The 13,171-nt window shown below is 48.7% G+C and overlaps 1 protein-coding gene across 2 annotated transcripts in view; it reads left to right on the forward strand.

Moving 5' to 3' along the window:
- Positions 1 to 1,122: 1,122 nt before the first annotated feature.
- The window catches only part of Colq (collagen like tail subunit of asymmetric acetylcholinesterase), a 70,138-nt gene continuing 58,089 nt past the window's right edge, over positions 1,123 to 13,171 (forward strand). For both annotated transcript variants that reach the window (XM_023715747.1, XM_004631664.2), the window contains exon 1: positions 1,123 to 1,334. In XM_023715747.1, coding sequence (XP_023571515.1) covers positions 1,229 to 1,334 — 106 coding nt within the window. In that variant the 5' untranslated portion in view covers positions 1,123 to 1,228. The remainder of the gene's footprint in view (positions 1,335 to 13,171) is intronic.

Here is a 13,171-nt window from a genome sequence, read left to right on the forward strand (position 1 = left end):
TCTGAATTAACTCTTACGATGCAGTGGGAATATATTATACAAGGGAAAGCAGCCTGAACAACTCTACGATTTGTGTTATTTTAATTATTTTAGTGATGTATCTCTAGTCTCAGCTTTATAAACTTGTAAAGGATATTCATTTAAGGATATCATAATTTTTATTTGAAGAATTTTGTCAAGTCCAAAGTCAGGTTAATGATGCTATTATGTAATAATTAGTCACTTTTCTATTCATTACTGTTTTCATTTACACTTGCTTTGCCTAGGATTAAAGTTTGCAGCCTCTGGCCAGATGTAATCTCAGCTACTCAGGTGTTGGGGCAGGAGGATCATAAGTTTGAGGCTGGTCTGGGCAATTTAGCAAGACCTTCTCTCGAACTAAAAACTGAAAAAGGGCTAGGGGTGTAGCTCCCTAGTAGGGTGTCCCTTGGTTCAATTCCCCAGTGAAACACGCACACAGGCACACACACACACACACACACACACACACACAGATTCTAGGGAGAGTACATTTTTTTTCATAAAGAAAGTTGTTTGAGTCTGTAGTTCCAGCACTTGGGAGGCTGAGGCAGGAGGATTGTTGTGAGTTTGAGACCAGCCTGGGCTACAAAGTCAGCTCAAGGCAGCCTGAACTGCATAGCCAGACCTTGTCTAAAAAAAGCAAGAAAGTTGTTTGGAAATATAAACTTCCCTTCTTTTATTGGATGATGAAAGAAAAAAGCCCAAGGTCAACTTTGCATATGTCACCCAGTGGGTAAAAGTGCCACAGGCAGAGGGGCTCTGCTCACAGAATCCCCTTTGATTCGGGTGAGTTGGCTCTACACTGCAGCGGGACACTCCTACCCAGGCAGGTAGGTGATGGCAGGCATTGGCAGCAGTCCCACGTGCTGCTTTTGAGGACAGTTTCTAGTGAACAGTTGAGACTGGGCTACTTGTCCATCACCACTTCAACAGCCACTTACCTCAGGATCCAAAAAAGAAAGTTCTGGCATCTTCCTTTTTAATGGGGGCACTGGATCCAGTGCTTCAGATAAATATAACCCTGTGTAGTACGAGGCCGGTTTAATGGGAAATGGTTGGCATTCTTTCTGGGCAAAGGCATGAGGGAGGGAGGGGAGCACCGGGGAGGGCGGGAGAGAACACAAACAGCGGCAGAGACAGAGCCGAGGTGGCCACGCTCTGCAGCAGCCTCGCCTCCCTCCCTTGACACTTGCCAGATCTGGCCAGCATGGTCGTCCTGAATCCGATGACTCTGGGAATTTATCTGCAGCTCTTCTTCTGCTCTGTCTTGTCTCAGCCGACTTTTATCAACAGCGTCCTCCCAATCTCAGCAGGTAAGTGATGGTCGCAGCCTTCCTCGCTGCCATCTGTCAGGGGACAGGGGTAGGAAAGAAATCGTTTTACAACATGTCATGATATTTTCACTGTTCTGTTCTTGGTGGAGGGGAACTGGGAGAGAGAGGCCACCCCAACCACTTCCTGTCACCCGGACTCCTCTCAGAAGCCCCCTTTGTCCTTGTTCGAATGGTTCGCCCTCTAAAATATTGTTTCTGCCTTCCCTGTCTCATCTCCCCATTTGCTGCATGATTTCATTTTGGTCAGACATTTGGAAGGAACTTAAACGAGATTGGAAATTTCAAGTGAAAGAGAAGTGAGCCCAGATGTTTCTATAAATAGATCTCTGACCTCCCTGAAGCGGGCTTGACCCAAGGTGACGTTGCCAAGTAAACACACGGCCACCCCAGCTCCGGCCAGGACGATCTCACAGAGGGAGACGGGATCCGGCTGGCTGTGGTGCAGGCCAGGGCCGCTCTGTGGCCTCGGGGCTGGGCTTGCTGGTTCCCCAGCCCTATTTACTTTCCTGTTGCGTTTCCCTCCTGAAGGAGGTGTCCCTTCAGCCACAGACAAGGCATCTGGAGGTCCTGGGAGGATGGGGTCTTTTGGGGAGAAGCGGAGGGGTTGCACAGGGACAGTGGGGCCAGAGCTGGCTGTGTCTGTGAGTGTGGAGCTGGGAGACTGGAGAAGGTGCCCAGGGTGCCCGCCGGACAACCTCCTCTGAGGGCATCAGACTGCTATCCTTGTCCTGCCCGACCTGGAGCAGGGGAAGTATTGAGTTACTGTTACGGCTTCCTTAAACCTTTCTGAGGAAACTGTCTTCAGAGGGTGGGGAGGCAGTCCGGCAGCCCCCCGGCCTTGCTGCCCATCCCTTGCTGCCTCTCTCCCAGCTCACCTCAGCTGCCCTGGATCTCCTTCTCCATTGTGCCCCCCAGCGTGGATCTCATAAGTACCTCAGACAAGCCAGAAGTGTCACTGTCACAGCCTGTGAGACACAAGGAAACCAGAAACGCCAGCCGAAAGGTTGTGTCTCAGAACGCAGCCCCTGCCACTGTCCATTCATAAAAACAGCTCATTGGCAAGAGATGCTGCCAATGGCCCTGAGCCCCGAGGGAGTAACTGAGAGACCAGTGTGAGGCTAATTATAAAAGTGTGAGGAAAGGAGGGAGGCTCTGTGGGCAATGGTGGGCGTGGGGTTGACAGAAAAGGAGGTGTCACCCAAGTGAGTGTTGACACACCCCTCACGGATTCAAGCTGAGGGCGCTAAGCTGCTCTTGGGACTGGGTGGGCTTTTTATTCAAAAGGGGAGATGGAGAGTTCATTTGATCTGACTTAATGGTGCTTCTTCTTGTTTGGGTCATAGAGTCCTTTGTGGATTTCAGGTTTGGGACCTAAGGAGATGGGTCTTCTGGTTCCACCATGCCTCTGATGGGCTCTCTGACTCCCAGGAGACAGAGATGATGTCCTCTAAGCACCCTGTGGGCAGGGACTGGGTCTATCTTGTACATCTTCTCTGATTCCCAGGTCAGAATAGTGCCCGACACATCACAGGTGCTCATTAAGTATCTGGTGAATGAAAAGGAGAAAGCTTGTCCCAGCTAAGGACAGTGGCACATGCCTGTAATCGCAACTACTCAGGTAGCTGGCACAGGGCAGTCTTGAATTTGCAGGGAGCTCAGGTAACTGAGTGAGACCCTGTCTCGAAATTCAACGTTTTTACCCAGAAAACAGCTAGAGAAGTACCTCAGAGGTGCAGCAACCTTGGGTTCAATCCCCAATGCAAAAGTATTTTTTTCTTGTTTATAGATTGGAGTTCACCCGATATGTTGCATTATTTGATCTAGATAGAGCCAAACAAAGTGCCTGAGGAGTTCAAGAGCTGGAGAGGAAAGAATCTCTGGTCTTCTTTGAATTTGCCCTGGGGAGGGCCTCGGCTCAGAGTGGACATGCCTTAGGCAAGCGGTTTGCAGCTTGTGCTCTTCGGGATGCCGAGTGCACAGTTGCCACTCTGAAGGTTCAGCTGAAGAGACTTGAACGCAGACAGCATCGGCTGGGGCGTGGGTGGGGCTAAGGGAACCAGCAAGCTAAATGAGGCACCTCAAGATTAGCAGCTCAGGAAGCCATTAGCATCCTCGGCTTGAAAAGGCAGAAAGAAGAAGGGAGGTGGAGCCCTGGGAGCCAGGGAGGCTTAGAGGAGGAGCCAGCAGGCAGGAGGCTGGGTTGTGGGGGGACCCAAGGCTGGAGGAAGGGGAGGCGAACACCCTGACCTCCACTCCTCCCAGCCCATCCATCCATTGACGGTGCCTCCTGGGTGCCTTGTTGGGGACCATGAAGAGACAGCCTGCAGGGCACAGGGTCAAGGGCACAGGGAAAGTGGGGGCGTACTGTGACCAATCTCCGTATCCATACATCCACAAATACTTTCTGATGAGTTGCTAAGTCTCCATCTCCTGGTTGGGATCCTCAGACATCTGGCCAAACAGTGTGGGAGGCCGAGGAGGACCCACTAAGTTAATGCTCTGTTTAGCAAAAATATCTATTTTCTCCTGTAGTGTCTTGGCCTTGTCCCTTTTCCTCACCACCATGGCTTCACTAGCGCGCAGTTCAGAAATAAAGTGAGGCCCTGAGCCGGAGCTGTCCCTTCATCCAGGGTGAATTTAATCCCTTTAAAATATTTTCTAGCAGTTCAGTTTGAAATAGTCTGTATTCAGAAACTTCCAGATTCTTACTCTGAAGAAGACAAATTATGCAGACGCTGAGGTAGAGTCACGAGGAAAGCTTTTCATCTACCCACTGCACCTCAGACAGCACCGCCGGGTGCCTGGCACTGGGCGGAGAGCTTCAGGGGACACGGCGCGGGAGGGTTTGGCCTCTGTCCTGGAGGAACGCTTGGTCTGTAGGGGCACACGCTGCACGTCCCAGGGAGTGGCTGCGAGCGAGGCCGAGCTCTCGCAGGCCTGTAGGTTATCACCCCCTTCAAGGTGAGCCTCCCCTTCCTCCTCTTCAGGTAAGATTATATTCCAGCCCCGCCGGAGGACACAACACCCCTTCTCTGAATCAATGTGCGTTACCTGGCAACTTCCACTGCCGGGCCCCAGAGGAGAACCTGGAAGGGAGCAGAAAGCATTACAGAGGCCAGAATCGATGACAGGAAGGAATCCCAGCCCTGAGGCGCATGCGCTGGACATTCAGAAAACATCCCAGACTCTCCCTCTAAGCCTGTGAACTCGTACTTTGAATCCCAGCCTAACAGGCTTCAAGAGCAGGTTTTTGGAAATACGGAGGGTATCACACAATAGGTTGGGAAGGGGGAAGATGGGGCTGAGCTCTCTGATGGCGCTAACAAAAGGCAGCTGATAAGACTGAGTGTGAGCAAAGTGACTGTAAACCTGAGGGCAGATTCTGAGATTTCATAAAGAAAAATAAATAGGAACTATGTATGTGGCCATTGAAGTCCGCACCGTCTTACAGCACATGAAGTAACTTTTGTTATGCGGACGGTGACTGGTCCAGTGAATGCTGGTATTTATTTTGCTTAAAATATAAGTATAATATAAGTATGCTTTTTAAATCTTAGGATTATTTCTAATGTACAAGGCAGCTATTAAAAATAGCAGGAGTTCTAAATTTGGTTTATGGTTTGAATCATTTACCTGGTAATAAGCTACCTAACACCCGATGGCTTAAGCGATGATTATTTATTATCGAAGTTCATGCCTATGGGTCAGCTAAAGGTCACAGATGAGCCTGGCTTTGCGTGGCCCTGGCGGGGCTCATTTGTGGGTCTGCGGACGGCCTCCGCACAACAGGCATTCGCAGAGGGAACGCAGCAATTTCAGCTTCCAGAGTGTGGAGCCGCAGGCCCAAGGATAAGAACAGTTAAGGAGGGGCGGATCTTCTACACAGTTCAAGGTATGCCACTGTCCCAGCATCTGTGGGATGGGTGTGGCGTCACTGTCACTTTCAGATGAGGAAGCAGGTCAGAGGTTAAGTGACTTGCCCAGGTCCCACCTGATTTGGGAGAGCGCTGTGGAATCCACTGGAATCCTGCCCCCTACAGGCCAACTCTGCTGAGGGTGCTGCTGAGTGCTAACATCCGGCAGCACACTTTCAGATCTGCTGGAAACTTCTCAGGATAGCAATGTCCAAAGCTCTCACAGAAAATTAAGCTTTGCTTTATAGTGAGTGCACGTGACTTATCAAGGTATTTGTCTTCCCTTTGATGATACGTGCATGTTAGTGGTGACTAAAGATACAAGCTAAAAGAAGCTAAAGCATGCCCTCGCGAGGTGAGTTTAAACTGTTCCGTGCGCTAGAGTATTTTGGGAGTGTGCTGCTGATCCAGGGTAATCCTGCTTCACAGACCTATTCAGGCATTGTGAGCCAGCCTACCCTGCGTCCACACGGAATATGTGACTTCCCTCTTCCAATACAGTATTTCCCAGGCAGGTAGGAGTTCTCCAGGTGATGTTGGGGTCCAGGTCTCAGAGGCCAGTGGTGAGGAGACCCAAACTCAGCCCTGCAGGAGGTGGAAGGTTGTGATTTCTGCCTGGATGCTGTGATCTTCTGGTGCTGGTGGAAGGTGACCAGATCCGCCGTTTTGGGATCTACGTGGCCTGATGTCCAGCCCCCCACCCCCCCATGGAAGCCATCCAGGCCACCGCTTGGGAACCATCCATGTTCTCGGTACTGGATTAGGAGCCATTTATTTGTGTCTGATGCTGATCAGCTGTTGTTTAATGTCCTTAATGTACTTGCCAGCTATCTCCTCTGATTTAGCTCCCAATATTTCCTCCGGGTAATAAAATCAGAAAGGACTCTTAAATTAGAGGGCTCCCTAGAGGTCTCAGCCATCCCACCTTACCCCCTCCCAGGGCTCTGCATAGAGCAATGCCCACTTCTTCAGCTCAGGCATAGAAGAGGTATGAGAGGTGCGAGGCTTTCTTCACAGACGTCCTGTCCCAAGGCCCCCAAGTCACTGCTGTCTGCCGCACCCAAACCTGCTTCCTTCACATGCACATCCATGTAAAAACAGCACCACACCAGAGAGAATAGAGAGCCCTCTGGCTTCAAAGAGATAGCCAGGGAACTGGTGTCTTTTTTTAAAAAAATGGATTTAGTACAGGGTCCACAGGGTCTCCACAGATCAGACTTGTAGTGATCCTCCTGTTTTTGGCCTCCCAGTGCTGGGGTTACAAGTGCACACCACCATGGCCAGTCTCAGGGCGCCTGGGGGCTGTGGATTGAACCCCGGCTGCACTTGCACAAGCAGGTGCTTTAGTCCACTGAGCTATCTCACTGGCCCAACTGGTGTCTTTTTAAACTGTAATTCCCACTTGCAAGTTCTACGTGTGCTGCTCCTATGATTGGTATGGATTCCCCTAACCTCTTCTTGTACAGTGCGCTTTCACAGCTATTATATTTGTTCTTCGCAGCAGCCCCTCCTGTGTTTGGAGCTCCTGGGTTTGATTCCTGGTTCTCTTGGGGAAGAGCTGTGTGATGTTGGTGGGAGGATGCATTCGGGGGTCCACCCAGATTCCCCAGAATAATCTTGTTACGAACTTTTTTATTTCATCGTGGCTACAGCACTCCCTTATATAAGGTAGCATTGATAGAGTCCAGAATTCAAATCTGCATATTCTGGGGGGCCATTTTCCAGCCTGCTACAGTCGCCTTTGCCACAGGATAAACAGACCCACTTGGACTTTCTTGAAGTGACGTCAGAATCCAAGGGATGGGCCTATATACAGCCTTCCCTTGGGTTCGTTCCCAAGAATCTGGGTGCAAGTCCTGTGTTTGGGAGGTAACCTCAGCAGGGCAGCAGAGAAGCAAGGCAGAGGAAACATGGACTCGGGCCAGGCTGTGTTAGTAAGCAGGGACTGCTGGGGTGCTGGAGCTCCATCCTACTGGGGATACCAGGGGCACAGGGCGCTAGGATAGGGGGCAGGAAGCTGGAGGCATGGGCAGGGTCAATGGCTGCAGAGGGATGTGGGCGATGAAGTTACAGCACCCACTACAGATACTTCAGGGCTCCGGCTACGACGCTAATGGTATATGTTTGTTTATTTATTGAGATGGTCTCAAATGTAGTTCAGGCTGACCTTGAACTCTGGCAGTCCTCCTGCCTCAGCCTCTGGAATGGTAGGCATGCACCATCATACCCAGCCCTAATGGCCTTTTGACAGTGTCCTGCCTTACTCTCCCCTCTGGACAGTAGTTGTTATGGCTTAGTGTCTTTTCCCTGTTGCAGTGGATAAGTTGGGTTTCAGTAGCCACGTGGAACGGTCACTAACAGTGATATGTGAATCAGTCAGTGCTTGCCAGTGAGACAGGTTTTATGCAAGATATATAAATATATAAGAATTTACAGGATTGGCTTACAGTGGCCACCCAGGGTCAGGTGTGGAAGAGCGCACAAGGGCTGTCTGTGAGCCTGAGACCCAAAGGACCCAGTCGAAGCCCTGGTGTCTATGTGAGTCCCTGTCAGGAGGCCAAAGGGTCTGTGCTGGGGCTGAAGGGTCTGTGCTGGAAGCCAGGAAACAATGTCCAAGATGGCGGTAGAGACTGCAGCTCCTCTGAAGAAACTGAGTTGAGCCTTCCTTCCTTTCCCTTTTATTCCATTCAGTGATAAGCCCATTAGTTGGCGTCACTCCCAGGACAGGTCTTCTGTTTTCAGGAAATCCTTCACCCACACCCAGAATTATGCTGATCCGGTTGAGCTGGACGTTCCCTACACATGCTGACTGTCACAACACATTTCATTCAGCACTATTTGCTATGATCTTTACATTCTATCTAATCTTCATGACAAAAGTAGCCATTAGTGCTTCTATTTTACCAAAGAAGAAATTATCGTTCAGAGAGGTAGAGTCACCTCCTCAAGTCATGCAGTGCTGGGGTTAAAATAAAAAAGCAGGGCTTTCTGACCCCTCCCCTCCATCAAAGGCAGTATAGAATAACGGTTAGAAATAGGGCTTCAGGAGCCACACTACCTACATCCACACCTCTGTGAGAGGTGTGTAGGTGGAACACTGTCAAGGGAGGCTGAAGCTGAATGTTCTGCTTGTGTCCAAACAGGAGCAACTTGCTTTCCAAGACCATCTTCCTTGGATTGAACCTCTTGGTGACTCCCAGACTCCCATGGTGTCTCCTTTACCTTTATGGCCCCGGACTAATCACTTTCCTTTAACCTCAGTTTCCTGATCAGTAGAGTAAGGCTAGAAAGTAGGACTTAATTCATAGATTAAGACTGAGAATTAAGTGGACTAATTACAAGCATAAAGTACTTGGAGTAACCCCCAGTATGCAACATGAGACACGAACACACATTTTTCAGACATGATTTCCAGAATCTCACCATGTTTCTATTCATGCCAGCGGGCTATAATTTCCCTTACAAGTCATTGCATTGAAAGGCAAAATTCCAAATAAACTTTTGTTCAAAATACATAGGGAATTAAAGAAAAAATGATGAGATTGCCTTTGTCCAGCATACTGGCCAAGGAAGGAGGCTCTTCATGTAGTGATGGGCTTTCCCAGATGACTTTAAAAATACCCCTGGCCCTTTTCCATCATGCAGCCGGGAGCACCCAGCACCACTAGAGCCCACACTGACCTCTCCATAGCAACCAAGAGAAACACTGCCGGAAGGTTTGTGCTGGGGGCTGGTGACAGCTGAAGGCGATGCCCGTGTCTCTGCAGTCTTGCATAGGGCACTAGCTGGGACTGACAAAGAAAAAGAGGGAAAGAAGAAAGAAAGCTCTTCCTTCTCCTGCCTCTGCCTCCTTACCCTCCTCCACTTCTGTGCTGTTCAGCCGTCTTCTTGGTGTCCTTCTGAGAAGTTTGGAGATGGTGCCAGAGTGTTCCTGGGGTCTTCTCCATGGACACATGCTCCCGGGAAGCCTTCCAAGGGCTTGGAGCCTGGTGTGGTGACTTGGGAGGGCAGAGGATGAAGTGATGATAAACTTTCCCACTTACAGAGAATTTCCTACCTGATTGGGACTCTTCCGGTATGGTAGCCCAGGTTCTCTTAAGTGTTCCAACTCATGCCCTCTGTGAGAGGTGTGTAGGTGGCATGCTGTCACGGGAGGCTGAAGCTGAATGTTCTGCTTGTGTCCAAACATGACCAACTAGCTTTCCAAGACCATCTTCATTGGACTGAACCTGATGGGGACCCCCAGAAAGCTTTCAAATTCTCCATGCTCATATGGAAATCAAATTCTCAACCATTGAGTCTAGTGCTCTGGATTTAGGGAGGCTCCAAAGAAAAGAGCCCTCTTCTCTTTGGCCATCTTTCTGAGAACTGTGTTGGGCGAGGCCATGGTAGGGAAAATGAACAGTGGAAGAGACGGAGGTCTTCTGGGCCTACAGAGTCGTGAGAAGCATGTGTTGGGTGACAGTCCCCCTCACTGTCTGTGCTGCCCTCATAGACAGGGGTGGAGGCCTAACATGTCTTTGGCAATAACAGGCCCTGGAAATATTTTCTGCAGAGTATCTGAGCCGAATGGTTTCCCCAATCTCACCCCAGTTGTGTGGTTTGTGTCTAAATGTGCCCCCAAAGCCTCATGCAGTGATGAGGTGGGCTTCTAGAGTTTGTGATTCATTCATGATCCAATGCTGGATTATGGCTGTGAATGCTGTACCTGCCCTGGGGCAGACAGCCTGAATGCAGTAGAAGGGAGAGAGGCTTGCTCTCTGCCACTGTCACTGTTCTTCCCTTTTTGCTCTTGCTGTTTTGCTATTTTCTGCCACCATGAACTGCTGACCTCTGCCTTGTGACACTGCCTTGGAGCCAGCTGAGTATGGACTGAAACCTCCACAAACTATGAGCTAAATAAACCTCTCCTTCCTTAATTCTGAGTGATGGGCATTTAGTCTCAGCAATGAGAGAAAAGTAACCAGGACACCTCCCCAGTTGTCTGAATCAACCACCAGGGCTTTCCTTCCTTCCATCTGCCCGACAACCCTAAAGTAGAGTGCATCGCCAAGCCGGCTCAGAGAAGGCCACCACAATGGGGTGCCACCTTGCTCTTCTTCAAGTCTAGTGGAAGGTAGTACGGGGACATTTAGTCAGTGCCTAGCTTTAGCAGTTTGCCTATTTCCTAATGTTCTTAGGGAGACCTGGCAACGGTACTAAGGTGCTGAGTAAAATTTGGATGTGCACGAAGAGTTGAACAAGCAGTTTGCTCTCTAGTGGGACTCAATTTCCTCCTATCCAACTACTTACTAACCAGGCCCGACCCTGCTTAGCTTCTGAAATCAGATGGGATCGGGTGCATTTGAGGTGGCAGGGCTGTAGACAACTTCCTCCTCTATAAAATGAAAGGGTAGACCAGATTGCAAAGATCTATTAGCCTTGGGTTTTATCTGACTTCATGAATGACAAGCTGACTGCTAATTTACAGGCTTAACAACCACCCAAAGGAGTCTTGGCATGAAGTTCCCTGGACCAACGCGGCCACAGCCTTAGTTTCTCTCAACTAAAGAAGAGGGACATAGGGTCGGGGGTTTGATCCCCGGGCCTGCCATGCTGGCCCCACCCCCAGAGCCTGCTGAGATGGCAATTGAGACTGGGCATGGTGGCACACACCTATAATCCCAGCTCTTGGGAGGCTGTAAATAGGCAGAATCACTAAGTCTGATCTAGTAGTGAGACCCTGAACAACCTGTAGACCTTTCCCTAAAATACAAAAATAAAAATAAAAAAGTGGATAAAAAAGTATAATTCAGGGCCAGCCAAATAACTCAGGGGATTAAAGCACCTGCAAGCTGGCTCAGGGGCCAGGAGTTCAATCTTTGGGCCTGCTGTGCTAGCCCCGCCCCAGGGTGTACTGAGACAGCAATTGAGACTGAGTGTGGTGGCTCGCACCTGTAATCCCAGCTCTTGGGAGGCTGAAAACAGGTGGGTCACTATGACTTGGATCTAGTAGTGAGACCCTGAACACCCTGTAGACCCTTCCCTAAAACACACACACACACACACACACACACACACACACACACATTAAAGATAGGAAAGTATAATTCATAGGCTCACACAGGAGCACACAGCTCTGAAGGACCCAGCTGCCCATGTATTCAGGAGTCCCAGCAGTTCCTCAAGGGTAATGTGGGACTTTGAAAACCTGGGACACACAGTTCACTCCAAGAACACCGTAGCTGTACTGAGTTCCGGCAGACTGGCAGGCAGATTCACCTATAGGGCTGCTCTGCGGCTGTAAGGGAGAAATCCTCAGGTGGGTTGACCTCACTAAGAAACCCCCAGGCACTCCAGCCTAGAGGTTGTTCACTCCAGGGAAGCTGCAAGCCTGAGCAGAGCCCAGCTGAGAAGACAAGCCACTTTCTGCTGTCCAGTTCATCCACCTCAGAACTGTGCTGTTCATCCACACAGCCCACACCTTGCATGCAATGACAGCCTTGCTTCTTCAAGGTCAACAGCAGCTGCTAACTCACCAGGCCTGCCCAGTGCAAGTCCTCCTGGGCAATTAGAGGGAGACCGTGAAGTAAGAGATTTTCGAATGGAATGCTAGCCAATGATGGCTGATTTGCTGTAGATGCTCCATTTGCTAGCCACATACCCATCTGCTGACACTTGGTATTTTTCTCAGTTTCTTTTCCAATCAGTGCAATGAGATTCATTTGAATTAATTCATATCCCCTTACACCTCTCTCTTCCCTTTCTGATGTTTAAATCTACCCCTCTGTCTCTGAATTCATTATGACTATTATTATTATGATGATGTATTTGGTACAGGGTCTCACTACACAGCTCAGACTCATAGTGATCCTGTTTTCAGCCTCCACAGCACTGGGATTACAGGCATGCACAAAGCATTGAACAAATGGGATTGACTCCGTCCTTGTGCTTGCCTAAGCAGGTGCCTAGTCTGCTGAGCTATCTCGTTGGCCCTTTATAATGACTATTACTTGACAGACCCAGCATTTGGGATACTTCCCACCAAGCAGATGACCAGTATTTTGTATCTCTTATTCTGTTAGACTGATCTATGACAAGCAGATCCGTTAGACAAGCTGACTCAACTCATAAGACACACTCACCCAGATCCAGGAGCTCATCAGCTACTTGTGACATTGAAATAACACAAATGAACAACTACTGTTGGTCACCGTGGCAATGTCTTGGTGTGCAAGTTGATGGAGTTCAAAGTAGAGCAGTGTGTTTAATTAGTGGGCTCAAGTCATGACTCTGCTACTTATCTGGGTGCTTCTTTGAGCCTCAGTTTACTTATCTGTCAAATGGAGAAAATATTCCTGGGTTACTATTATAACCCAGCGCTTAGCATGTGATCAGTGTTCAGTACAGTCACTGAGTGTTAGTGCAGCTGATTGTGTAGGCTATATAAAGAGGGCTTAAAGACAAACTTACATATTCTACCAGAATAAATTATAAATGAGTTAAGGCTTAAATATAAAATAGGAACTGTAAAAATATTAGAAGAAACTCTGGGAGATTTTTAGGGGATAACTTGCGTACAGACAACCCTTGCTTAATGACCAAATTCAGTTCCCACACCTAGGTCATTAAATGAGTGAGTTGCTAAGTGAGGAATTGTATTTAGTGTGTATGTTATGATATCCAGAACAAAGAAATGGTCAAAGGAAACTCATCTTGATGACTTTGCTTTTTTTGCATTATTCTTTTTTTTTCTAATAAAACAAATCTAGATTTATTTTTCTTTAAACAATTGCCAAGAGTGGAATCTTAGATAAATAGAAGGCACAACAGTTTTGTTCTGGTTGTTATTCAGATGAGGGGTTAGTATTTTTTTTTCTTTTTCATTTTTTTAACAAATACAAATGAAAAATTCTACTTCAA

The sequence above is a fragment of the Octodon degus genome, unplaced genomic scaffold, assembly GCF_000260255.1.
Source record: "Octodon degus isolate 3935 unplaced genomic scaffold, OctDeg1.0 scaffold00043, whole genome shotgun sequence".
In the NCBI taxonomy this organism is placed as follows: domain Eukaryota; kingdom Metazoa; phylum Chordata; class Mammalia; order Rodentia; family Octodontidae; genus Octodon; species Octodon degus.